This window comes from Ambystoma mexicanum, chromosome 9 (assembly GCF_040938575.1).
Source record: "Ambystoma mexicanum isolate Mex_15411 chromosome 9, UKY_AmexF1_1, whole genome shotgun sequence".
Taxonomy (NCBI): Eukaryota; Metazoa; Chordata; class Amphibia; order Caudata; family Ambystomatidae; genus Ambystoma; species Ambystoma mexicanum.
The window spans coordinates 673,420,728-673,448,135 of record NC_090931.1 but is presented as its reverse complement, the minus strand read 5'-3'; the positions used below and the strand labels follow the sequence as shown (position 1 = coordinate 673,448,135).

Here is a 27,408-nt window from a genome sequence, read left to right as displayed (position 1 = left end):
TCTCCTTCCACAGCCACGCCTAGGTAAGAAAAGAGTTCCTGCTTTCCAGAAGAGTTCCAGTGTTCTGAACCTAGGGAGTGGCTCCTGCCCCACCCAACAGGAAAAGTAGTCCCAAACAGAAGAGGATCAGGGGTTCAACTGGCAGGTAAGTAAGCAACATGGTCTGCTGCAGGTAAGTCCACCCAAGCATTATGAGCCCGGCGCTTCCAGCGCTGGGACTGGGCATCTTTATGAGCCTGGTGCCACTGGCGCCAGGACAGGGTCCAAAAGGTCCCAATTGGGACTGGCTGGCACTCGGAACCGGGGTTATGGGTCTGCTTCCAAGGGAGTCGGGCAAGTCCTGATCTTTTGGAAGCAGAGATCATGACAGTTGCTCCTCACTTATAGGGTAATGTTATCAATGCTAAAGTAGGAGACGCTGAGCATGACATTTGCCTACTCAAAATCATTTTAGGGGAAATTCATATTTTAGTTTTATTATGCGTTAACTTGTGTGATAAACCAGAAGCTGTCTCATCCGCTAGTCCCTGGGGATCTGTCATCCAGGTGGCCAGGACACGGCCATCGCTTTCGGATCCAGCTCCTGGGGGGGTGCGGGGGGCCAGTGCGGGAGGATTACCTGGATGAGGGGTCTTTGGGGAGTGGGAGGCTGGATGGTGAGACGCGGTATCCCCTTTCCTGTAACACATTTTCCCCATCCTACCAGGATAATTAGGAACTCAAATCCCCTCTTGTTCCTCTCCCCCTCCCCCCGTTTCCCAACACAAACACTCTCTCGGACAGCACACTGTGAGAGAAAACGGACTAACTGAGCCGTATACCTGACATGTCCCAACACAAGTGTCAGGCAATTACTGATCATTACACACACCTGACTTCCTACCATCACACTGCCCCACACGGATAAAAGGCGGAGCACAAATGCACACTCAGAGCAAGGCAATACACACGAGGAAGCAGCAGTTCCAAGATGGCAGTTAATATGAGCAGAAAGGCAGCAAAATAAGAGGGTAGCAAGCAGGGAAGTGCTCTTGACCTTTTCAGAGAAAGAAACGCTACTTTCACGAGCCTTTCGAGAATAAGAAACATAAGACCTAGAATTAAAGCTGAAGAAACGTGCATTGTGTGTCGGAGGTACACAGGGCTCTCCTGCGTCAATAACCAAGGCAGGGAGGAGCGATAGCCACTGTGGTACTGTCCTTGGCTCCTACAACAAAGCAGTGCCAGCAAAGTCAGCACAGCCGGTGAGTCGCAGAGACTGATAGTAGACCAGTCTGTGTTGGAACCAAGGTTGCAAGCGGCAACTTTGTATGAAGCAATTTGAAGAGAACAGTGTGTGAAGCGTATGTGATGAGCGATACAAATATAATTGAACATTCAAGGAGTGACTGAACTTTTGAAGCCAAGATAGATAGCATATAGAGAGTGGTCTGGCACCACGTGGGTGTTCATTCGAAGGTCTCTGTTAGGTATCCAACCGAGAGGTGGCAAATGTAAATTGGGAAATGGAACTGGTCCTGCAATAGGTCAATTTAAATTCTGTGCGCATTCAAACGTCTTCGATAGCTAATGCGAACTGCAATTGGTCCGAGCCTGGCTGAGGGAGACTGGTTGTTTAAGAGGAAGGATCTGAGTCCAGAAGAGGGGGATCCAAAGTAACAATTGTGGTATAAAAAGGGATCTGACCCCCGGGCAAAGGGGATCCAGGGTGAAGAGTGAATCACCTCAGGCCCTCAGAATCAAGAGACTTTGATAGCTTAAGAGACTTGGACACAGAAGACCTTGAGGAGGGTAATGGAACTGTGTCCTTGTGCCAAAGAAGCCTGAGGGTGTGCGATGCTAGAGTGAACCGCCTTGTCCGTGCTGAAAACGTGGGTAAAGGAGGCCAGTAGCATGAACATCCTAACATATCATTTTTGTGAACACTTTCTTTTTCGTGAACACTACCCCACACTATTTGCATTTAGAGATCAGGATTGACAATGTATTTTTTTAGTATATGCCCTTTTATTTTGACGAGACTCCACTAGGACTACTTTATTATTATTTGATGGTCGTAGCTTGCTCCCATCTGTAGATTTAGGATTAGATAGGGGTTTATCACACCCTGTTTAAAGTTCAATAAATACCCTTGAACTGTGGTCACTTGTGTGTCTTACTATTGATGCCAAGCCTTTCTTAGACTTGCAAGGTACCACCCTTAGAAGCGCTTGTGTGACATATGTAAAAGAATAGGAAGCATGGCATGAGGTTACACGTCCAACTAGCCTCCAATAGTAGTTGAGTTGCATCGTGTGGGTGAAGCTTTTGCTATGGCACCCTAGGAAAAAGAAATTCTGGTGCCTGAAAGTTATTCATATTCCAACAAACATAAGACCGGTGAATGTAGGTGAAAGTCTGGTAACCTTTTGCAGAGCCACGGTGGCAGTCAAGGTTGTCCAGTAATAGCGTTGTGGGCATAAATTAGTTATAAGGTATAGGTGTGGTAGGATCAAGTATAGGAGCCATAGGTGGGAAGGGACGATTATTTGGTTAATATGTGCAGGCATATCTTGGATCTTCTGTACATGGAGCCACTTTTTCATAATTGTTTTTAACCATTTGAGAGTGTATTCAGTTTGTGAGGGTTTTTTAGGGTTCTAAGATCACGCTTGCATAGAAGGGTAACGTAAATGGGCTAGACCATAATTTCAAGGCGAGAAAGTATAATTTAGCTTTATTAGAAGTGAAAGCAAATGTTAGGTATTTCTTGAGAAGGTGGGTATTGTTTGTATGCAGTGCTCAAACTCTTCGGAGTGGCACCCAGAAGGAAACTGGGCAAGCGCACATGCGCACAGCTTAGAGCTAACATTGGACACCAGACCCGGTCACTGGTTTCTCTGTCTTGGTGAGAGAAGAAAGGGACTACTGTGGATCTGGCGACTGCTCTCGTGCAGACTAACACCAGCAGAAGATCTTCTCAGTTTTGGCTTGTTGGCGCCTTTTTTCAGGCTCGGTTGAAGGACAGTTGTTATGGCAGGTGACTCTTCTCATTTTCTCGGTCCTCGTCTCGGCTGAGGGGACTTTGGAGAGCTAGTTCAAGTCACTGCAGGCCTAGAAAGATGCCCACAAAGGTGAAATCGAGCTTCAGCAAATTATGCACAGCGATGCAGCACAGGACCCCGGTTATTGGTGAATTGCAGCCGTGGAGGTCACAGCTCTTCCGGATGGCGCAAAATCCAGTTAATCTCGGGATTGGTTGGGCCCACCAGTCCAAGGGAGGAACTCAGCCTGTTTTGTATTTTCCCTGTCGCTCAGAAGTGACTGTCGGGGCAGCAGCGGGCTCTAGCGGTCGCTGGAAGTTTCTGGCATCTTTCTCAGGCTTCTCCATCAGGCTTCTTCGTTGGATTCTTCTGTTCCAACGAAGAAGTGGTTGACTCTTTTCAGCTCCAGGACCTCAGCATTTATGCAGGAAGACTTCCTGAGTCCACCAATCATGTCTTAAAGCACCATTCAAACTTGTGAGGTGCTTGTCCAATGGGGACAGCCATCCTCCCAGTCTGAACTGATTTCAGTCAGGCACACTGCAACACAGAGCAGGGGAGTTTCGGTCACCTGGCCCACGCCCTGCCCTGCCAGTCACTCAAACACTGGTAAAGACATAGGAACTAAAGGATCCTGCCCCACCCAGGTAGATGTTAGAGGGCCCAAGAAAGGCCAAGTCATCTTATTCAGTACTTAAAACAGTACAGCCAACACTTTGGGTCAATGCTGACCCTTGTGCCCCGTACCGCAGCTGCGGCTGCGATTGCAGCCTGCGACCAAAGTTCACAAAAGGTATTGTAAAAGGTAGACTACCACCAGCATGAAAAGGGGACTTCTCACAATAACCAAAACGTTACTGAAGTGTGAAAAGGGATACATTGGATCCCCTCAGCACTCTACATAAGGCGAGCTGTGCTTATCTTCCAAAAGAAAGAACAGGTAGGATAAAAAGTATTACTCTGCTTTGGTAACAGTGTGTTAACCAATGGAAAATAAAGAAACATTACTATGGAAGCTCTAGGAGCTACTAGTAACACTGCACAGAAAGTGCTCTGTGCTACTTTAGTAAAATGTAGATGCAGAAAAGTTGGAGGAACGCTTAACTCCACAAAGAAATACCAAAAAGTAGTAGAAAGGGTTACCATCTACCGAGTAAAAGAATGAGGAGTGTGGAAAAAGGTCCTCACTCACTCAGGAGAAGTAGACAATAACTAAAGAGTCCAGCAAAAAGTGCTTGTGGACTTGCAGGTGGAGAGAATTTCACTCTAGAAGGAAAAGCTACACTTAACAGTGGAACACACACAGAGCACTCAATAATTCAAGTTAGACATGAGATGCACACAAATATACAATCATTTATTAGGCCTTTGAATTCTCACAGCAATGGATACCACAGGTAAGTATTGTCGCAAGACTACTACTTAACAAATGTATAGATGCACTATTCGGGGAGTTCCAGTAGAATACCAGCACCTTTCCTTTGAGGCAGTTGGGCAATTGTAAGTAATACTAAAGCAATACTTTAAGTTACCGTGTAGGATAGAGCAAGTGAAGAAGATTGCAATTAGCAATTTTGAAGCAGTTGGCAACAAACAAGTAAATGGTTGGTTAGAAAATGGTTAGAACACCCACAATGGAACCTATTTTCAGGTCCCTGCTTCTTAATCAGTTCTCCACTGCTAGGAGAAGGTCCCTAGTGCCCTGAGTTACCAATTCCACAAATCACTTTGCAGAGAGTCAGGAGGGTTTACTGTGTGGTTTATGAACAAGAGTGGGAAAAGCCAACGATTGCAGGTAAATGTTCCAGAAAAAGAGATGTTTTTTGTAGGGTCCTCTCCTAATCCCACCACTATAAGGGAAACCCAAGGGGCTATCCTTGACCAGACGACTACTGGTCACAGCCAGGCAAGGGAGAATATAGGGTTACGACTTTACACCTTTGCAACCCTATGGCGGGAGAGGGGAGCAGAAAAAGGTATGCAAACTCACCCCACTTACTCGGATTTCTTCAGCAACCACTTCAAGGGTTCTTGAATCTGCTGGGCCCATTTACTTTCTAAGCTTTGTCCAGTGGAGTAGAATAGAAGTCTATGGAAGCAAAATGTCAAAGAGAAACCTTTTCCTAAAAGGAGGACTTTAAAATAAAATAAAACATTAGTAACCCAATGGTTACCATAAAGGTTCATTTGGTTACCAATGCAATAAATGGGCTTGCACTCCTGGTGAAGCCAAAACGAAATATTTGCTGCCACAAGCCTACTGCATAAAATAATCGCCCATGGGCAGAAACTGGGTGCTAAGATGATCCCCTGGGCCTGGGAGCCGTCTGGGCGACCCAGGATCATATGCTCTTAAGGAGTAAAAAAGGATGTAGTGGCAGGGGGACTTCAGCAGAAGTCCCTCTGACACCCATTCAAAACATTAGAAAATCCAAAAAATAAAGTAGGAAAAAAGAGAGTGCAGTGTCTCATGATTTGAATCTGCAGAACCCTAAAAAATAGAATTCTGCCCTAATACGCACACTCGTACACATGCACACTACACCCAAATCATCTACACTCCATGTTAGGAAATGTTAATTATTTTCAGTGTATCCCCATTAGTCTTTCAAGTACTTTATGAGGTACCTACGTAAATGGGTACCCAAAATGTGCAACTTATTTTTACTAATGCCACCACAGTCGCCGTTTTGATCATTAGTGGTCTGCCTTCTTCTCCTTTTTAACGTGAATTCCAACCAGTTTATAATTCTCATTGTATTGTATGGCTATTTGTAAAGCGCAAACTAAGGCCCAAAGGCATCTAGGCGCTGAGAGGGAGAGAGTGGAAGATCATATAGCCAGAGTTGGAACAAGTGAGTCTTCTGAAATTGAAGGTACTCGGAGGTGTTATGGAGGTTTAGTTGAAGAGAATTCCAGAGTGTGGGGGCAAGCACCGAGAAAGATCTTTCTGTCACAAGCCCGGCAAAACCTAGAGATGCGTAGAAGAAACTGTGAAGAAGAGCAGAGAGATCTAGCAGGGTTGTAAAGGGTCAACTTAGACCTTAGAAACTCGGCGCCAGAGCAATAAATGGCACGGGGCACCCGAGAAAGTCTTAAACTTAATCCTGCTCCTAATTGGAAGCCAGTGAAGCTGGTGGAGCAAGTCTTGGGAGTGCGGGCTCCCAGAGCCAGGTGGGCAGCTGCATTTTGGAGAATTTGAAGACTGCAGCAGCATCTCAGGCAGTCCAAAGTTGATGTTGCTGCAGTAGTCCACAGAGCACATAATGGATGATGTAACCACCTTAATCCTGGACTCGGGAGGAACAAAAGGTAAGATTTTCTTCAAAACCTTTAGTTTCACAAAGCCAGATTGGTAGACTGAGGAGATTTGGACTTCTCTGGAATTGCTGGTCATGAGTTTGATGCCTAAGCCTTTTACTGCAGAAACTGGCTGAGGACAAGAACCCAGAGAGATGGGCCAATTGTCAGTAGTCCACACTGTCCCCATGGGGTGAAATCCCACCCGGAGGACCTCCGTTTTGTCTCCATTAAGTTTAAGCCAGTTCCTGGCCATTCATCCACCAACCGAAGAGCGATGGTGCTTCCGCTTAGAGGGAGGATCAGAAGCGGGTGCATTAAGACGAGAAATAATCTGTGTATCACCAAAGGGGAGACCAAGCCGACACACCTGAGGAACTCTGCAGTCAACTGTTATGAGAGGGGAGATAAAAGGGGTAAGGGAAACTGCCAGCACGTTTGATAACTCACCCTTGAACTTAAATCGTACACATTTTGTCGTAATGCCCTCTAGTGTCACACCTGCAGCTTGTTTTTATTAACTGACACTGTTTTTCTGTAGCAGCAGGTCACCTTAATTCTCACCAGTGGCATTTATGGCTTACAGTACATATTTTGGGCTAGCTGGCTGTTCACCCATCACAGGCGCATTCTGATTTCTTTATTTTTATTATTTTGTCCTTTCGGCACCATATTGGAACCTAAGTAGGCTATCAATGTGGTGCAATCCAACCACTCGGGCTCTTCTCACATACTGAAACCTTCTGTTGAAAGTGGGGTGCAGATGAGGTCTTGCTTGTTGGCATCCAGCTTTCCTTTCAACATTCATCCAGACAACACAAAAAGTGTGTCCTAAAAAACGTAATCCAGCAAACACTGTTTATTATGTTAACAAACACACTCATTCAGTCAGACTGCGCAGATCTCTGCCATACAACTTTCATTTGATTACCCTATATAGAATGATACTGATGTGTTATTTATATAGCGCCTTAATCCAAAACCCTCTTAATCTTAACAAACCTCAATACACAACCTAACAGAAAGGATACATCTCCGTTTCCCTGTTGCTGTGTTGAGACTTACTCATTAAGTGCCTATCTTTTAACAGATGGAGACCCCTGCCACCTCGGAAACGGCAATCATTATGCCTGCCCACCATCCTAGTACCTCGTGGCATGAAATCACTCCTCCGGTACCCTGACTGACCCTCTAAATGACTCCTTGGTTGAAATCCAGCTAAATCCATTTGGTACATGGCTACCATTTACATTATAAGGCTAATGAGCTGAAAACTGTTTCCTCAAGGAAGAGCGTTTTACTGTTCTCAAATCTTTCTCCTTAGCTTGGAAGAAATGACAAAATGCACCACCTACCAGGACTGGATTCTAATGCAGGCATCAGCAAAAGGTTGCTGACATACTCTTCCACTTCAACAATGTTCTAAAAATACTGGGCATTTGTCTGTTTCTGAAGAGTCACCCGGCCTGGTGCGAGTTGAAGGACTGGGACAAGGTCCACTTTCCAAGCCAGCAGCTGATCTCTGGGATCACTCTGTTCCACCCAGTGGCACCCGAGACTTGGCAGCTACCAAAGGTTATGATTTTTGTACCTGACCCCAGCTGCAGGTGTGATCTGTCCATTGGGTCGGAAAGGGGCTAGGAAGCACTTGTGTATATTGGGCTGTTCTGTTCTTCTCCTATTTGGATTATTTAGTTACCTGGACAGTGGAGCGGATTTGACATTGTGAAACTTTAACAACCTTTTTTTTTCCCTTTCTTTAGTTCTGTAGCGGCTCTTGGGACAAAATGTTAAAGATCTGGTCTGCAGGTAAGTGTCTTCAACCACCAGACACACACCATCAACACCCTTTGCCACCAACACCCACTACCCCCACACTGCAGGCCATACTCCAGATGCAATGTTCAGCTCTCCTAAACTCATCACCCCTCTTCTGCCTTGCCCACTAGTCTGGACAGACCATGCACCAATCTTCTTCACTCTCTCAATGGAAGACCCTCCACCCACCCTGACAGCCCTAGGGCCACCTATCCACACCTCACTTTTGAAGAAAGTCAAAGTAACTCCAAACCTGGCAGATTTTCTACTTGCCTCCCTGATCTCCCTATCACGCCAGTTGGGTCAGATCTCCATCCGGCACTTTGATCTATGGCTCTCAGAAGCTTTTAGCCCACTCAGCCTATCCAGATTCTTCTGTAGCAGACAGGGCCCATCCCCCAGATGATTCACCTCCGCTCTCAAATCTCTCCAGACACTGAACCACTTCCTAGAACGCAGATGGCAGTAAAACCTGTTGCCACAGAATAATATAGCCTACGCCCAGCTTCTCAAAGCCTACAGGACAGAAATACGGAAGGCCAAACAATCCTATTACTGGAATAGAATCACCAATGCTCCAAATACCTGTAGTGAACGCTACAGGCTTCTCTCCGAATTCAAGGCGCCATTATGCACAACCTCCTCCCCCTACGACATCCAAAAACACTCTGTGACTCCTTCTCTCGCCACTTCCACAACATAGCCCTTGAAAGAAACCTCACCATCATCACTAAAATAGCATTGCTCAAGCCCTCCCCCCAGCATCCATGACCAGGTTTACAGACCCAACCTCAACTCGCTTGCTCCTCTCCCATCTCCCACCCTGATTTTCTAAAGCTACTCTAACAGCCGCCCTTTAGTAGCCCCTGGTGACCCTTGTCATCCTATCCAGCAGAATTCAAGACATCATACATGAAACCCTTGCTCAAAAAAGCCCACTCTCATCCTCCTTCTAACGACCAACTACAGACCAATCTCAAACAACCGATCCATAGCCAAACTAATCGACCAAATAGGGGGGGGGGTCTGGGGACTCTCTACCAGCACAAACACAGACCAACAAACCACCTCCTCAACCCTGCCCAATCCAGCTTCAGACCCCTACGAGGAATTGAATTGTGCCTAGTCTCCATCTGGGATGATCTCAGAAGAACCTCAGACTTGGATGGCTGTGCCGCACTAATTCTTCTCGACCTCTTGGCAGCCTTCTACATCACTGACCATTGCACCCTCAGACAGACTCCCCTCTCTCGGCATCGGGGACACTGCTCTGAAATTGATCTCCTCCTTCCTCTCCAACAGATCACAAATTATATGCTTGCCGCTGTTCCCAACTCCCAGCCCTGTTACACACGGAATACCACAGGGTGCCTATCCGTCTCCCCTTTAACCTCTGCCTGAGGACCCTACCCGCTATCATCCACTCCCACGGCCTGTTCTGCTACAACTACGCAGACGACACCCAAATCATCTTCAGTATCCCAAAGGGCCTTTCCTCCATTTCACCCGATATCACATCATGCCTCTCAGAAATCGACATCTGGATTACGGCTAACCACCTCCTGCTCAACCTTGGAAAAACTGAGATCAGGATCTGCAGGAAAACTGCCCTCTTCCTCCAACCCATTCCATGGTCTCACTCATTAGGCCCAACCCCTGCCACCTCCAATGCATTAAAAACCTTGGATGCACTATGGACTCAGACCTGACACTATCACATCAGCTCAGTGACAACCTGCTATCTACATATACACATCTTCCTCTACCTGATGTTCCCACACAGTTGCTGCGATCATGGCCATCGCCCTCGAATGCTTAGACTATGCTAACTTCCTATAACTGGTGGTGCCTGCATCACAACTTTGAAAACTCCAACAGGTACAAAACGCTGCAGCAAGGCTCCTTCTTGTCCTGTGCCCTAGAGAACACATCACACCTACACTCTGTGTCCTTCACTGGCTGTCAATCCACCTTCAGGGCAATGTGCATCACCTACCGAGCACTGCACAAATTAGGTCCAGAAAATCTACATCACAAACTCGCACCCTACAGGCCCATGAGAAACCTGAGATCCGGCACAGCTCTTTTCCTCGTCATCCCAGTCGCAAAATTGACCATAATAGGGGGATCCCCTTTCTCAGTCTAAGCTCCCACTATCTGGAACTTGATTCCTTGTAGCATCTGCTGCATAGAGGATCACCTTGCTTTCCCCAAGGCTCTCAAGACCTTGATCTTCCCTTCTGCATCCTGACCTATTCCACCTGCTGGTTAAACTATCCCCCCCAAGACAGGAAGCCGGGGCACCCAATGAGACACCTGTTGAAACAAGGTGGTACCTGGCCCATAGGGAAAGTATTCTAGTCAAACCCTATGATATGATCTGCATAACTGCATGGTAACTAGATATCAGCCGGATTCACTGGTACATATAGCACTTCATAACAATGGACCTTAGCTGTATTGCTACCGGGGTACGGACACTCACCGGCATACATCTGCAATAATCACGACTCGACTCCACAACCCACATTACCACTGCCAATAGAATACAGCCGAGTCCCACTAAAAGATTTGGTCCAGCTGTGTACATAATCAGTCTCCCTGACTCGCCTACTCTCCCGACAGTCTATCGCAGCACTCATCCAGTATCCAGATCTCCATGGGTCTCTATTAGGGACCTAGCCACCCCTACCTCCCTTTGTGCTGGCTAGAAATGCACACACACATTTTAGAATCCTCCTTCGCATCTCATACCTTGGTCCTCCAAGGCTGTTCACTCCACAGCACTTTGAGACCGTACCAATGGCAGTAGGCACCATACAAATGCCATATAACATTAAAATAATTAAACCATGGGTGTAAAGTTCTATTGAAGTTTAACGTTTTTTTTAAAGATTAGTTAATAAGATGAGTTAATCTTCAAAGAAATAGACATATCCCTACATCACATCCCTCATATCACACCATTTGGTCCATATTGTATCAGTTAAGTGGCAATACTGAGGCCGTCCATTCACACCACATTTCACCACTGTAAGGGTGCCCTCCATGCTGCCTTAAACACATACTCTGTATGATCTGTATATCTGTATAGTGTAATAAAAATGTCTTAATCAAGTGTATGTTTAACCACTTTATTTATAAGCAGCATGCGTTCTTTCATCAAAAGTCCTGTGAAAATCCAGCGCCAGAATTCCTGTTCTCAACAAACATTGGCTGAGCCAACAGTTTTGGCTTGTTAATAGGCATTTGTCAGGCACTGCTATCGTATGCTCAGGTGCTTGCACCATTTTCAACTGTTGCAGTCTTCTGTCTAGATAGTACCATTCTGGCAGTGCCTCTCCCATGCCTACACAAAAGCCCCGACCATTGGCTTTGACAGTGCTTGTTTGCTAACTCTTGTTAGGAAAGATTCCTCTTTACTGCACCTTTCCTTCCATTTCTATGCACCCCCCTCCCCACCAAAACGTTTTGCTTTTATTTTTAAATCTGACCTGTTCTTTTTACAGTGCAGTGAAGCCTTAAGCTTCACTACACTGGCTTTTGCTCATCTGTTATGGGGAAACTGACATGTCCTTCAGGTTGTCAGTACTGGGAAACCGTGTTTCCCTTAGTCTAGTTACTTTACTACTTTTAGTAACTTGTTATCACTTCATTGTGCAATGCATCTTACAATCCAGTACAATGGGGTACACCTTTTGTTATGCCCTAGACTAACCCTCTGAGAATGTTTGGTTACTCTAGGTGTGCTAAATGGACATGCTGGTGGCAGCAGTGACTTTTTCCAATTTTTTGGTGCTTTTCGGTTTAGCCTTCCTGCATTTACCGCGGTTGGCTACTTACTGTGGCTAGTGGCCAAACATGACCATGCCACAAGATTTTTCCCTTGTCTTTTAACCATCTTGTCTTTTAGCCTTCTTCCTGGCCTGTGAGGCCAGGAGAATCCTTATATGGTCTTCCAGGGCCCAACAAAGCAGAGGCTTTTGGCAGGCTAGTGGAGGGCTATGTGTTTGCTGCGGGGGAAGTGGGCAGGGACTGTCTAGTCCCAATCAACATACTGGTGCCAGCGTGTCTGGGTGGAATTAATGAGTTGTTCTGCCAGTGGTCCTGATTGGACCACTGCTGGGGTGTGTGTGTGTGGGCCACATCTGTTATTGGCTAGTGGGGGGCAGCTGCTTTTACCTTGCTTTTGGGATGAGAGGACCCTTGCACCCACTCTGGAGAGATCCTGCAAGAAATTGAAGGAGCCAAGACTCCTCTCCAGCTACAAGACTTGCAAGGAGACTGTGGTCCTGTCGGAATAAGGCGGCTTGGCGACCATCTTCTGTTGCTGCCCTAGGAGAGCCTTTTCCTGTAGAAGATCTCCAGCAGTTCTGCGAAGGTGCTGAGACCCTTGGAGTGGAGGGAACATCCATTCGCAACATCAGCTTGGAGTCCTGCAAAGAAGATCCTTCAGAAGTGACCCGGGAATGCCTGGTGGCTGACCAGCTCTGAGTTTGGGCTACCGTACTGCTGACGTTGCCATTCTAAGTTGAGGCCTAGAACTTGGGGAATCCTCAGCTTGTGCTACAAGATTTAACTCTGATATTTCGTGGCCCTAGTAGCAAGGGGACCCGAGATGGGAAGGAAAATCTGACCGCAACAAGTGAGTCCCTTTGCGTCGCTGTGCTTCAGTGTCCGAATTTGCTTTCCTGTGTCTATTCCTAACCTAAGAGGGGGGCCTGCATCGAGTTTTGCTGCTTTCTTCCACCGAGTCCTTGCACCAGCATCAGACACCGACCGGGGATCAAAGGCTGAGGCTGACGGCGGGAAAAGCGACCTGGGACCCTCTTCAACCGACCTGCCAAATTCTTATGAAGAATCTGAGTACAGGGTGTGAGTTATAGCGAAACCTACCTGCCCCCAAAACTCCCTTTAAAGGTTTGCTGACTTTTATAAAACTTTTTTAATACTTTGGCTTTGTCTTTGCTTGTTCACACAAGCACTTCGAAATTTGGAAACGAGTTAGTTTGTTTAACTTGTCCCCTGACACTTAGAACTGTTCACTGGACCCCCAAAACCCTACCTAATTTTGTACAGCTTCACAAACTATGTGGAAACTTTGCTGAACTTTTGGGCACAAGGCCCCAGACAACTTAAGGTTAGACTTCTGAAGTTAGGGGTGATTCTCTGTGGACTTGCAGTGCGAATATTAATCAGTACCTTGTTTTTCGGGTGCTTGAGATGTATTTTGCCCTACACCAGTAATTGTATGTATCTCATTTTTAGTATTGTGTGATATTACTTGTTAGTAGTCATTTTTCACTGTGTGTTTAGGCCATAAGTAAATACGTTTTTGTATTCCTGTTTGTCTGTGTGTTCCTTGACTGCTTTGCTGTGTGTGCCCATTGTGGACCCCTTACAAGCTCACCACCTCTTGAGACTTAGCCTAGACCACTCGCCTAGCTACCATGAACTGGTTTGACTACAGCTCCCAGAGATGTCCCTGTCACAGTATAGGTTGGCCTTCAATACATCTGTCCACCAGGCCAGAGTATAGAAAATCAGTCCTAACACCTCTCGTTTGTATATTGTTGGAATTACTGGGCAAAACGTTATTCACTGGTCACAGAATGCCACCTAATGAAGTAGCTTTGAAATAATGGTAATTCTGCGATTTTGTTTATTAAAAAAAACGTTTTATCTGAAATCGGAGCCGTGAGGAGGGGAGCAGTCGCCGCCCACTTACTTTCCTCCCTGCAGCTCCCTAAACGTGTCCTCTAAATAATGTGTATTCTCCTTGCCCACAAAACTGTTTACCAAAAACTGCTTTTCTCCCCAATGTTGTGAGCAGTATATTAATTTGTCTAACATATCCTTTTTTGGGGAGGGGGCACCCGGCCCTTAACTCCCCCAACAACCCCTCATCCCACCCATCACAAATGTAAAATTGTAATTTGCCTAAGCACAGTTCAACACGACAGTAAATGACATTCTACACAATGCTTTTTTCAAACATTGTGGTATGGAAGCTTTATGCGTAGAATATTTTTACATCAATGATCTAACTGTATACCATGCAAAAAGGGGTAGAGGAAACCTTGGAAAATGCTTTGCAGTCCAACTGGAGTGGCTTCTGTGAAAGTATGTCCTACATAAACCAATGCTGTTTTATGTCTAGGATGTGCCTCTGGTTATTGGGGCCAACTGCTTTGGTATTTAGCTTTCTCCGGCAGGAGAATAGCCTTGGTTGGAATACAGCAAATGTAACTTGTGTGTTTTCTTTTCCATTGAAGTTCCAACTGACGAAGAGGACCTGGTGGAAGAAGGAACAGACCGCCCCAGGAAGAAACAGAAAACAGAGCAGTTGGGGTTAACGCGGGTAAGTAAAGCAGCCCCAATGTGTGTTCCTGATCTTGAGCTTTGTGTGCAGCATAACTTAAGCATCCCCAAGCCAAAGGGAACACTGTGTATGGGGCCTTTGAACCTGCATGAGGCTTTGATTTGCTTGAAGACACCATAACGGATGTTTTAAAGGCAAGGTGTTAGACAAAATGAAAAATTCTAATGCTCATTTTCCAACATTGACTATGACTTAAGAAATGCAACACACAGTAAAGGGAGCAGAACCTCCTGATTGGTGTTTTGAATGGGGAAGTCTAAGCACTTTTTCATAGAATTCGTGACATCATTTTTAGGTAATCGCAACATTGTTTTAGATAAATGTGTACATTCTGCTTTTTTCCTATGAAAAATTCACGAATTATCTGCATTTCTGGGGTGAACTTCTGCCTACTTTCCATTTTCTTATTTCATTGGCATGTGTGGGGGATGGGGATACTTTGGGGCGGTGGAGTGGAGCAGAGCTGGGGGAATGGGTGCAAGTTCGGCAATTGACATAAATGCATAGTCACCCGGGTTGTGTTTTGTGGTTGGATCTTAACGCAAAGCCAAATATTCCTGACAACAAACCGTTCAAGTTAATAAAAGCTGGAATTCTATGGCAGCTGCACTTTCTCAAGCATGGCTCAGAATGCAAAGCAAATGCTATGCGCTGATTGGCTGCTTCTGTGTTTTCTCTTTTTTTGTAGACTCCTGTTGTCACCCTGTCTGGCCACAATGAGGCGATTTCCTCAGTGCTGTGGTCTGATGCAGATGAAATCTGCAGTGCATCGTGGGATCACACCATCAAGGTGTGGGATGTGGAGACGGGCGGACCCAGATCAACTTTGGTGAGTTTACAATTCCAACCTGGTAGACGTATTGTTTTGTTAAAATTCTATTGAGCACCTTTTCACCTCCCAACTAATTAATTGTTGGGGAAAGGGTTTGCTTGCCAAGAAAGTCCTGCATACACAGCCAGTTACACCAATTAAAGTCAGGGATTTAACTGGGCCAGGGCGGAGCCTCAGCAGTTTTCAGAAAGGGCGGTCCTGCCAGGGCTCTGCCGGGGCTCCGTGATGTCCCACCAGTATGAGAGAACAGAGGGATGGCTCCAATTGCAGGTGGAAGAAGGAGGGACGGGATGTACCTCAGGGTTGAAGCCCAGGCACTTCTATTCAAGGATCCCTGCCTAGGCCTATCCTAGTGAATGTGATTCAGTGTGCTTACTTACCTAAACTTTACTTACCTTTTTGACGTTTGAATCCTAATCACAGCAATTTTCCAATCACTTTGTAAACCTACTTGAAAAGTGTAACTTTGGAACTGATGACTTTAGGGCACAAGGCCCCAGACCATGTTAGGGTTGGACTCATTAACTGTTCGGTGGTTATGCCAAAGTGTCTTTACTGAATTGCATGCATCTCAAGCTAAAGATCCCCCCAAGTTCCAAGGATGCACTTGGAACGGTGACTGCTGCATTGAGGTATCCCAGGAGAGATCTAGTCAGTCCAATGGTTAGTCCATTAACACTTCTGAAGGCACAGATCCTCGAACAGGGGGTCAAGACTGGTTATTCCCACCAGTCCAGTGGTCGAGGCATCAACACGGGTCTTCTTGAGATAAGGGCTTCACTGGGACTTAACTGGAGTTGGTGCTAGTCAGGTGCAGCTTTTTGGAGATATAAAGCTTATTTCCATAACACCCTCTGTATGGACATCGTTTATGCAAAGTACTACTGTCACCCTGTATTCTTGCCTTAGCTGCTTATCCCCCCGAGAGTTGACTTTGACCTATCTTCCACTGCTTATCTACCACTACCATCACTAGGTGAGCCAAAGTATTGTGTAAGGAGACAGTTTATCTAGGTTTACAAGGGTACCCTCAAATCCTGATTTGAAGGGCTGAGGTTCCCGCCAATATCAACGTCCACACTGTGGGGGAAGATCATTCGTTTTTGTGTAGTATATTTTGGTCCAGTTTGTAAGGTTTAGCTTTTTCCATCTTTCCAAATTAATGTTCCGATCTATGATTAAAGCATAACCTGTGTGCAGACCAGATTTACTTTAACTCAAGGAGTCAAAAGACTACTATGACAGTCTTCAGTGACTAACAGTGTGTACCAACAGTTCTGGCATTGTTTTCAAAAATCTGATGCAAAGGCCAGACTATCCACTTCATGATGTGTCAAAGTGCCAACCTCAGATCCAGCCCTCTGTCCCCCTGAGAGTTGGACTGACAGGACCCCGATCCTCACCCCAGCTTAACCTGTGCATCCTGAATTCTTTCCAATGAAGAATTAATGTACAAGAGGGGGGAGGGCCCTTTCAAAATGACCTGTAGGGTTCAGACCGTAGCAGAGTGTTGCCTCTAAATCAGACACAGGATGTTATGTGGACCAGCCCAGACCCATTGCCAAACCCCCGGAGAGAGCAGCTAATTAGGAACTACCAGGTCTCAAAGTAACATGCTATTCAGGACTGCATGTCCCAGGATGCATCAGATTTAGAAATCCAAAACCTATAGTATAGCGTATTCAGCCATGTCGTCCAGATAGTCTGAAAAATGTATGGTATGGGGAAACACTACCATGTCCAGAGAGACCCCTTGGTCAACAGGCGTGGATCGTCGAAGGGAAAAACCCAAACATATATCCTCTCAGCCCCAATAGTAGTGATTGTAAAAGAGAACGGTCTTCTCCCTCTCACCCCCATGCAACTACACTATTTAAGGAGAGGAATACTCCCTTTCCCCTCCCCAAAGGAAACGCTATTTTGCACATGTGGAAACTTCCTAGGGTTTATTTTCCTTTCCCTTGTGATGGCCTTTTAAAGACCAGGAACCCACAAAACGAAATTCTGGATGACTTGTGGGACACTTATCTTAATGGTAACGATGTGGGTCTAATCTACCTTTTTACCAGAATGTGGTGCAATATTGAAACAGTTTTCTTGCTTTGATCTTGATACTCCTGGCACACTGTGTGTATAAACCCTACTGCCCTTGGAGGGCTACTTTTATTCTTAATGCATTTGTGTTTTTTTTTTTTAAATTATGTATTAAGTGTCCTCATGAGGGTTTTGCATTAATGAGCCTGCCTGTGTATTTGTATAAATGTTGTATCCTTAGATAGTACCATTTTTTTTTTTTTTGCAGTGGCATGTTATGTCTTTGTATGTTGAGAAGTATAAAAAGCTGTAAAGGCTATGTTTACACTAAATAAAACTAAACTGTGCAAGAGGACAGCCAGTAGGCAAGGCAGGAGCAGAGCAGCAGACAAACACCAGCTACTGCATGGGAAACAAACTAGAAGAAATCCAAATTGGCGGCAAGCCTTTTAAAAACTTCCCTCCCATGGCTGGGAATCGGAAATCAAATAATCAATTCAAAGGTTCCTCAGCCAATGGGAAGACGGTGAGGGCTTTAAAACTAAGGCTAAGAACTACTGTGTGACTGAGTTGGGAGCTGAGGAGAGGTTTGTTGAGAAAGCTGCAGCACACCAGAGAAGGGGGAACCCCGAAAGAGGGATGGGCCCTCATGAGCGGGCGAAGAGGCCCTTGAAGCCCAAACGAGGGGTATGCTCCAGTGAAGGGGAGAAGAGCACCTTGATCCCCAGAAGTGGGGTGCACTCCATTGATGGGGGAGAAGTACCCCCTGAACCCGAGAAGAGGGGTGTGTTCCTGTGAGGAAGAGGCAAGACCCTGGCACCCCAGAAGAGGTGTGCCTTCCAGTGAGAGGGAGTAGAGCCCAGAAGGGGGGATGCTCCAGTGAGGGGGTGGGGAAAGAGACCCTTGAGACCAGAGGAAAGAGAAAGGAAAGGGTGAGAAGTAGTGTTATGCAAGATTGTAAGCAGTACTCTTTGGATGCACTACAATAACCTTGACTTCCTGGTAATAGGGACCCAACCGTTGGTACAGGTCTGAACTACACAGGTTGGTAGTGTGGTCAAGCAGCCAGGCTCATCTCAACAGGGGTCAATGTGAGCAGTAATGTTGCGACACAGAATTTCACAAATACAGTTATCCAAACTAACACTTGCACTCAAGGTTTCTTGATAAAATAATTATTAATTTATTTCACAGTCAGTTATATAAGCCTTCTTAAGAAAGGGAGCAAAATATGTAACACTTAAATATACTTCAAAACACACTCTTAGTTTTTCTAAATCAGATGACACCCATTGGGGATGGCACACAGACGCTTCCTACAGCCTCAGGTGAATTAAATAGCTAAAACACTGCACATTGATTTATCACTGGTACATTTAGAGCAATACTGAGTAAGGTGTAAAAGATAGAATAGAGGAATAAAACAAAGGTTAATAAATAATTCATAAACAGGCAAGTACTGTTAAACACCTTCCAAAGCACAACGTCGGAGGTAAAGAGGAGTATCTCCGGGAGCCAGGACAGCCAATGTTAATTGCAAAATGTCAAGGGGAGCTGAAGATCTTCTTTGCAGGTAGGTAAAAAGTCTTGCACAATGTTTTGAGAAGTGTTTGTAGAAAATGGAACACTTGGAGGCCAACAAGCTTAGAGGCTTGCGAGGGGCAATGCTTTAGCAACTCTGCAAGGTAACCAAGAAAGGTCTCAACTGAGAGCAAGTAAGGCTACACAACAAGAGGTAAGTTCGCTTAAAGTTTACAGTACATCTGGTTAGAAGAAATGGTTCCAGCTGGCTACCGTTCCTGTACAGCTCTGCAGATTGTTGTTCCTGGGCCTCAGTCGTGGGCACAAGAGGTAGGACGTGTGGGAACTTCTGCTCTGCAATGGGAAGGTCAGCGGCAGCAATGGGCAAACTTCAATTCAGCGGTTCTTCAGTGTTTCAGCTCCTCGCACCTGACAGCAAATGGCAACACCACGGTTCTCGGATACCACTTCAGACTTTCCTTGTTTCTGGGGTCCAGCACTCTGTTGAGGCGGCTCAGGCTTGGTCAGTCCTACATCAGGGAAGTCCGGAGGATCTTGCTAGCGCTCTGGTCTGACTTAAAAGCAGCGCACACAATCTGGTGTTCTTCTCCCTGGCTCTTCGGATCCAGCAGCAGCAGCGGAAATGCAACCAGCTTCGAGAGGATGTCCAGAGGGGCTTACTTTGGAGTTGATTGGTCCCACCAACTCAAAGGGAGAAGTCGTCCTTGCAGGGATTCTGTAGTCGCGGCGAATTCGGAGCTTCAGCACAGCAGCAGGGTTTCACCGGGCAAAGCAACGGTCCAGGAGTTGCAGCAGGCGCCTCTTCCAAGTTCTTCTTCGGATTCCTTCGTCCAGTGGTCGACTCTGCCTTCCAAGCCAAAAAGCCTTGCCTTTTATGCAGGTTTCTCCCGTTCATTCCAGCATAGCTGTCAGTCACACAGCAGGTTAGCTGTCCTTGTCAGACAGCCAGCCGGCCAATCACCTTTGGGTGCATTCGTGTAACCAAGGGGATTAAGTACAGGGAGTTTCGTGCACCTCCCTCACTTCCTACCCCTGCCAGACATACTGTAGCCAGAGGCGGGCTTCACTCGTGAATCCCGCCAAAGACAAAATGAACAAAGAGACCAAACCTGGTTTGGCGTGCAGAGTAAATCTCAAGAATGACCTTCCTGGCAGGAAATGGCGAAAAGAGACTAGGACCATTTTGACAAAATGGGCACCCATGGGTGCCTTACCGTGGCTACAAACGCAGCCCGCGGTAAAAACACACAATGGTAGTAAAAAGTAAACATCTGCCACAAGTCATTAATTGTAGGAAGGGTTACATAAAAATGTTACCGGAGAAACTAGACAAAGGGGATATTAAGTAACCCCTCCAGCACCCTATGGTAAAATGGCGTGTGCCGGGTCTAGAAAGTTACAAATTGTAAGTAGTGAATTTCACTTCAGTACTCTTGGAAACAGTAGTTCCACCATGAGAAGTATTTAAACCTTTGGGAAATCTGAGAGACTTCCCTGTGCCACTGCACTGAAGGTGCTGTGTGACACAATGTAAAGATGCCTATGGAGTTTGTCAGACTCCAAAATTAAAAAGAACACAGAAATTAAATCACATTAAAATTACATGAGATAAAAGTAAATAAATTAAATAAATAAAAAGACGTAAAGTCCAGCAAAAAGAGCTGGGGGTCTCTAAGGTAGAAGGTAATTAGCACATTTCTGAGAATTCTCCCTAACAAGTAGTAAGATAAAAATTGACTTTGATCCCCAGAAGAATGAATGTGTAACAGAAGGGGAGAGCTCCTTGAGCCCCACAGGAAGACTGTGCTCCAGGGACGCAGAGGAGAGCCACATGAGTCCAGAAGAGGGGGTGTGCTATATTGAAGAAGAGAGAGGGACTTTGATCCCTAGAATAGGGGATGTGAAACGGGGAGAGTAAAACAGGACCAAGTAACAAAGAGGATAGCCCCAATAAGAGTGGAAGACCTTTAGGACACTAGGCAAACGGAGGAATCCCAGAAATCCCAAGAGAGGCAGGAAGGCGTTGTTATCCGCAGAAGAAAGCGTAAGAACGGAGCTCTAGAAATCACCAAGCGGGAGACCTTTCTGTTTGAAACTTTTTGTGTGCCTTTTTATATGCATTCCTTTATATTTAATCTTGCTCTCAGACTACATTTCCCAAGAACTGTTATCTTACAGCCATCCTGAAACCACTTCCATGCAATAGCCTTGTTACTTCTGCTTTAATATAACCTTTTTTTTTTTTATTTTTTTTTTACTTGTATATAATCACTTTGTGATTTTTACAAGGAGGGACTGAACGCTAAAGTTTCTCCGAAGAGATGAGGTTTCGCATGCTTAGCAGCCTACAGAACTTTGGTTTGCCTGCAGATTGATTTTGCTGAGGGCAATGGTCCAGTTTTGCTGCAGTGTTGGTCCATTTAGCATTTTCCCCAGACAGTAGTCGGTTCCACCAGATGTCGTCTTCCAGAACCGAAGAGGCCATCCCAAGAGGCGAAAGGTAGGCAACTCTTTCCTGGTTTAGTGCTTTGCAGTGCAACAATAGATGTCTAAGTTTTCAGGTTCTTGATGTGGCACATAGTCTGCATTCCTTGGACCCGGACTGCAGCCTTATGCAGAGGATTTCCCGTGTGGGAAGTAAGTTCAGGCGTGCTCTCAAAAAGATCTTCATGAGGCCTTTGTCTGGAAATTTGGAACAATATGATAGTGGAACTTTGAGTTTGTTGAAGCTCGCCGGCAGATATGTGGTTAATTAGTTTGCCTGGGCTTTATCGATCGTGTTGATCCAGTCCAGCAATTCCATTTTGTATTTTATTCTCTGAGGATTCGACGCTAGGTCTTCTTCAGTACATGCTATTTCTTCTATCATTGCTTTTTGCTTCAAGGACAATTTTTTAAAGATGTTGATGTGACCGGCTGTAAGTTCTGCGGCGATACATTTGTAGATAGGGAGTGTGTCTGGAAGAAGGATTCTTTTGAAGAGTTGCATAGAGTTCTGTTTGATTGTTGATGATAAAGACAGCAAGCCTAGGTCGCGCCTGATATTTGCGATTGAAGACGAATTCGGGAGGCCCCGGACTGATCTCCACAGTAGCCCTTCCAATTTTGCCCAGATTGAATTCGGCATGGTCCGGGTTGCTCCCATTCCATAGGTTAAGGCTGGGACGACTTTGCCTTCTGTAAAACTGGATTACAGGAACCAGCAAGAATTTCCCATACTGCTTGTCAATGGTTCTCGTCTGTGCCGCTAGATTCCTGGCTTTACCCCACAGTACGCTTTGCATGGTCGCTTCCTGTGCCGAGCTGTCGATCGTTATGCCCAGGTATTTATAATGTGTGACTACTTCTATCTTGGTGTTTTACAAGAACCACCCCCTGTTGGGTCTGTTGTAAGAGCGTTTTTTTTTACAGAATCATAACTTTTGTTTTTAGCTTGTTGATTTCCAAGTTATTTGAGCTTATGTACTGCGCCAGGTTTGTCAATTGTGCTGCAAGCCAATCTCCATCTGATCTAACAAAATTAGATCGTCAGTGTACAGTAGGCGGGACTCATTGATGTTTCCTATTTTTGGTGGAAATGCTCGAACTGAGGATTCTGTGTCCTTAAAGTCACCCAAGAAGCTGATGAAGAGGGACGGAGCTAAAAGGCAACCCTGTTTAACCCCACGCTCTGCAGGAATCTCCTTTGACAGCAATCCTTGGTTGTTGAGTCTGACCCGGAGTTTGGTTGCCGTGTGGAGTGCCTTAATTGAGTGTAATATTTCGCTTGGGCACTTCATTTATGTAGTTTAGACCAGAGCAGGCTCCTGTCCACTCTGTCAAAGGCCTGTGAAAGGTCTATAAAGGCCAAAAACACTGGCAGAGCTCCCTGCTTGACTTTAGCTTTGATTAGGTTCAACAACAGGATATTTACAGATGTTCCGCCATTTTTTAAGAAGCCCATCTGGAATGGATCATTTGCAGGTGATGGCTTGGCCCATGATTGGAAGCGTTTCAGTAGTAATGTAGCAAAGATTTTGCCAATGATATCCAACAGTGCTATTGGGCGCTAGTTCTTAGGCTCTTCCCTATTGCCACGTTTAAACAGTGGAACTATTACTGCTTGGGTCCATGACGACGGGATTGCTTTTAGTGACTCACAGTGCTGGAATAGGATGCTGATGAATCTTGTCCAGTCCTCTGGGTGGTGTTTGAGGTCGATGTTACAAAAGCCATCTGGCCCCGCGGCTCTTGAGGATTTTAGATGTTTGATGACGTCTAAGATGTCGTCTTCAGCTGATAGATTGACCCATGGGCCGCTGCTCTTCTGAGCTGGCATTTGTAACCGGGCCAAAGGTAATGCAAACAGTTTTTCGAAAAAGTTGATCCAATTTTCCTCAGTGACTGAATTAGCCAGTTGCTTTTCTTGGGTCTTGTCTCTGTTCTTAATGAGTGCCCAGAAGTCACTGGATTTTTTGGTGCTTAGTGTTCTCGGCATACTCTCTGCGTCATTTTGGTATATTAGGCGTCTACGGCTGTGTAGCCATGATTTATAACTGTTTATTTTGTGTTTGCAATCTTGCCTAGCGGATTCAGTGTTCTCTGTTTTTGCTCTTTTCGCTTTCCTCAGGCTCTTTCTTCTTTCTACCAGAGCTCGGTCGAACTCATGGTTGTATGTTCTGCCTGGTCCCTTGTTTTTCTTAGGGTTAGCCTTGAATTTTAGTAAGAGCGGAAGGTAGTGAGGGCGCTCTGTTTCTTTCGGTTTGCCTGCCACAGTTCTTTCATATACTTGATGTTGGCAGCGGTTAGGCGAAGTCTAGTTTGTTGGCTGTTTGCTTCTAAAGACGGAAGGAACAGTTCGCCCTCGGAATGTGCTGACGTCTATGTCATTGCAAGCAGATTATGATCACTTTGTGTTATAACCCTTTAACATTTTTCCGATGTCAGTAGTTGGGTGTTCCACCGGCCATGTGACAGTGAATTATGATTTGATATTATTGGTCAAGTACCTGCAGTTTGTTGACAAAAGTGTTTTGATGCATGAGCTCAGAAGTGACACTAGAGCAGTTTGCATAAAAAACAGGATAGTGGGCACCAATGTCAGGGTTGGAGGGTGGGTCTTTTCATGATAGTCTGGTCCTATTCATGATTAAAAATGGCCTATTGTAGAAAAATAATCCTAGCGATAACATCTTTGCTCAGACCATATGCCTCCAATGGCTTAACCCTATGACACCCGCTTACACAAGCAACATCTTTCTCAGTCTGCAACATAATCTCTGCGGTGGGCCAGTGAGAGAAGCCTGAATCAATACTATATAATCCAACTGTGAGAATGCAGGAGTGAAGCAGGTCCATTAGGAAAAGCAATGTTGATGGGGATGAGGCGGATTAGTCCAATGCAAGATCAAGCTGGAAATTTAAAAACCTATTGCACACTGTTCGGATGGGTTTCAGAATCAGCGTGTGGACAGATTCCGAGAGGCCACTCTATTCTCGAGAGCAGGGAAAGACACTAACATCTATGCAAAATCTATCAAAGTAGTGTGACTGAGCAGTAAACCTTATTAGCATAATGTGGGTGTTGTGAAGGATTCAGTTAAGCACACACAGAGCACTCTTAATAATTCAAGTTAGGCAGAATGTATGAAAAATATAGTTACATGGGGTGTGGCGAAGATGGTGGAGAGGTAAGATGCGTGCCCTTAACCCTCTCCGTCCACCGGCACACACTTTGGTTTAATTTCACCTTGCGGGCCGCAATGTTGGGGCTGGTTAGGCTCCAGCAGAATCGTGGAGCAGAATACCAGCTGTTGGTGCCGGTGTTGAGGGGGCGGGATGGTGGTAGAGCGCTGCATGCTGCGGTTTGCCAGTGCTGTGTGCCTTCGGCGGCGCTGATCCAAAAATGGCAGCTCACCTATGAAGGCAGGAGAGAGCCATGTGTGGTGAGTGAGCAGCGGCCCCTACCACGTAACCGCAAGTCAGGACCTGTAAGTAACCCAGGGAGCGGCACGTTTCGGACTGGCTCTGCAGGCTGGTAGATTGACGGTGATTGGGGGGCTTTTTCCATGTCCTGTGGTGGAGTAGGATGCAGAGGCACAGAAGCCTAATCGGCTCTGTGGGCTTCGAGCACACACACCCGGTGGAGAGGGAGAATGCTGGGATGGAACGCCTAAGTCTCCCTTGCACCGTGGCACGCATTGACAGCAATGGCGGCTGCTTTTGGAGATGTAAAGGCCCCCTGAGACCATGAAATAATTGTTGAAGGCTGCTGGCTTGGCTAAGTTTTCCTCCTTCCCCCTGCTGGGGGTTCCCTGCAACAGCACCCTGCTAGTCTGGGCACTGTTGGGGGGGGAACCCCTCCATAAAATAGGTAGCCCCTGAAACTGGGAGGCATTGAGTGGAGCTGCCCCTGGAGATGGAATGGGTGAGAGGGGGGGGTGACTCTCCAGTAGCCCCCAGGGGCGCAGACTGCAGTGCACGATTTCTTGGAGACAAATAGTATGATGAGAATCCTGGCAAAGACTTAAGGCATGTGTGGAGAGTCCGGACTGAGGAGGCATTTTAGGCAACCTGGGCTGACTAAAGAGAGCGTGGAGAGCTGGTGCCCCAGACTTTCTAGAAACGCCCAGTAGCTGGAGAATCTTCACAAGAACCACCTCTCACGTTTGCATGCTGCAGTCCTCCATCACCACCTCGGTTGCTCAGGTGACTGCCAACCTACCACTGGAGCTGGCAGAAGTGGAGGCGATGTGCAAGTCAGCCAAGAAGAACAAGCCGCAAGATATTCAGCAATACCTGGCGAGGAAGCTTCAGCACAGCGACATGGATGGGGAAGCTAACGAAGCGGACCAGCTGGGCCATGGCACGCTGCAGCTCATGCCAGATTCCCTAACCCGTGCACTGGACATCCTCAGGAAAGACATTAAAGACTCTCTGCAATCCGAGATAGCAGATCTCCGTAAGGAAATGGCTGACTCAACTAAGGAGCTAAGGAAAGATCGGGGCACTGGGAGAGAGAGTGAACCAAAGTGAACGGTCAACCACAGTCCTGGAGTCAGAGCCGAGAGGGGTTCGGGGCTCCCAGTCGGCGCTTAAGGAGGATACTGAGGCACTGCATTTAAAGTGCAAGGCGTTGGAAAACAGAGTGAGGATGGAGACTATGTGTATGAAATATCTCATGGAAGGTGCAAAAGGAGACTGTCAAGGGCTGTCAGGCTGCATTTACCTATGTCTGTTATGAGTCAATATGCAACCTCACTGTTGGGTGCGGCAGCTTTTATGGGCGCTGCTGATGAGGTGACCAATTGAAATGGTATCTATCAGCTTTACAATGGTCGGTGGAGAGTAGCGGGGAGGGGAGACATAACTAGACTCTGAGAGTGAGCCTCAGTGGAGGTATACAGAGGGATTTGGGGGGGGCAGCAATGGGGAACCTCTTGGGGGTGCTCTTAAGGCAGTTGTGTGACAGGGCTGGGCAGACGAATACCTCTACGGGTGTTCACTAATGAGGGAGCCTCGGGACAGGGGGTCATGGGCGTATGGGTGAGGTGGGGGGGGCTGATGCAGAAGGTTATCTTTATACAAGCGCCATTGTGATCACTGTAGGCACTTTGAATGTTCGGGCCTCAACACCCTGATTAGACGTGCACAACTATTCAGAGAACTCGGACACCTTAAGATGCGCATAGTTGCGCTCCAGGAAATGCACATATTGGCTAGCGACCAATTTGAAACCCTGCAATGGGCTCTACCCCCACCAGGTCCATGCCTCAGCGGAAATCAAGAGAGCAAGGATTGCAGTCCTAATAGACAAGGACCTGGGTTTCGTCCACATTAAGACCAGGAGGGGGGCTGATGGGAGAACGGTCATTGTAGTGGGCGCTATACACAGGAAATTGGTGTCCATTGTGGCCTTTTATGCCCCAACAACCTCTGGAGTCATTTATGTTGCAAGTGATGGACTCGCTGGAGGAGTTTGGACAGGGAGAGTTGCTACTCCTGGGAAGATGAGAATTTGGCCATGAATGGGGGGCTCGACAGATCCACAGAAGCGATTTACCTGCCAACAAGCAAACTGAAGGAGCACCTCCAGTAAATGAACTTGGTTGACGTCTGAGGGCCCAGTGGAGGCTTCCCCCAGAGTTCATGAGAGACCCAGTGTGCCTACAGGAGCTAAAGGATACTCTGTTGGGAGCTACCTTGGTTCTAACTCCCCAGCGGAAACCTATGGGAACCACTGGGACGCTCTTAAAGTGGTGGCCAGGGGGGATATTATATCTAACAAAGCATCTCTGAAACGGCTGCGAGGGCGAGACCAGCAGCAGCTCCTGCAGGAGGTGAGGGGAAAAAGAGAAGGGATACATCAAGACCCCTACAAGAAGGGCCCTTAGAGAGGTCACCACTGTAAAAAAAAAATAGCTAAAACTGCTTAGAACCCAAAGTGCAGAGCGCGCCCTCAATTGTCTCCGGCATCGCTTTTTCGAGCAGGGAAAAAT

At 46.4% G+C, this 27,408-nt stretch overlaps 1 protein-coding gene across 1 annotated transcript in view; it reads left to right on the top strand.

Annotated features, from left to right (window-relative positions):
- The window catches only part of WDR12 (WD repeat domain 12), a 484,520-nt gene that overhangs the window by 299,392 nt on the left and 157,720 nt on the right, over nt 1-27,408 (top strand). The window contains exons 7-9 of the mRNA XM_069615517.1: nt 8,087-8,132; nt 14,417-14,502; nt 15,212-15,352. Of these exons, the coding sequence (XP_069471618.1) occupies nt 8,087-8,132; nt 14,417-14,502; nt 15,212-15,352 (273 nt within the window). The remainder of the gene's footprint in view (nt 1-8,086; nt 8,133-14,416; nt 14,503-15,211; nt 15,353-27,408) is intronic.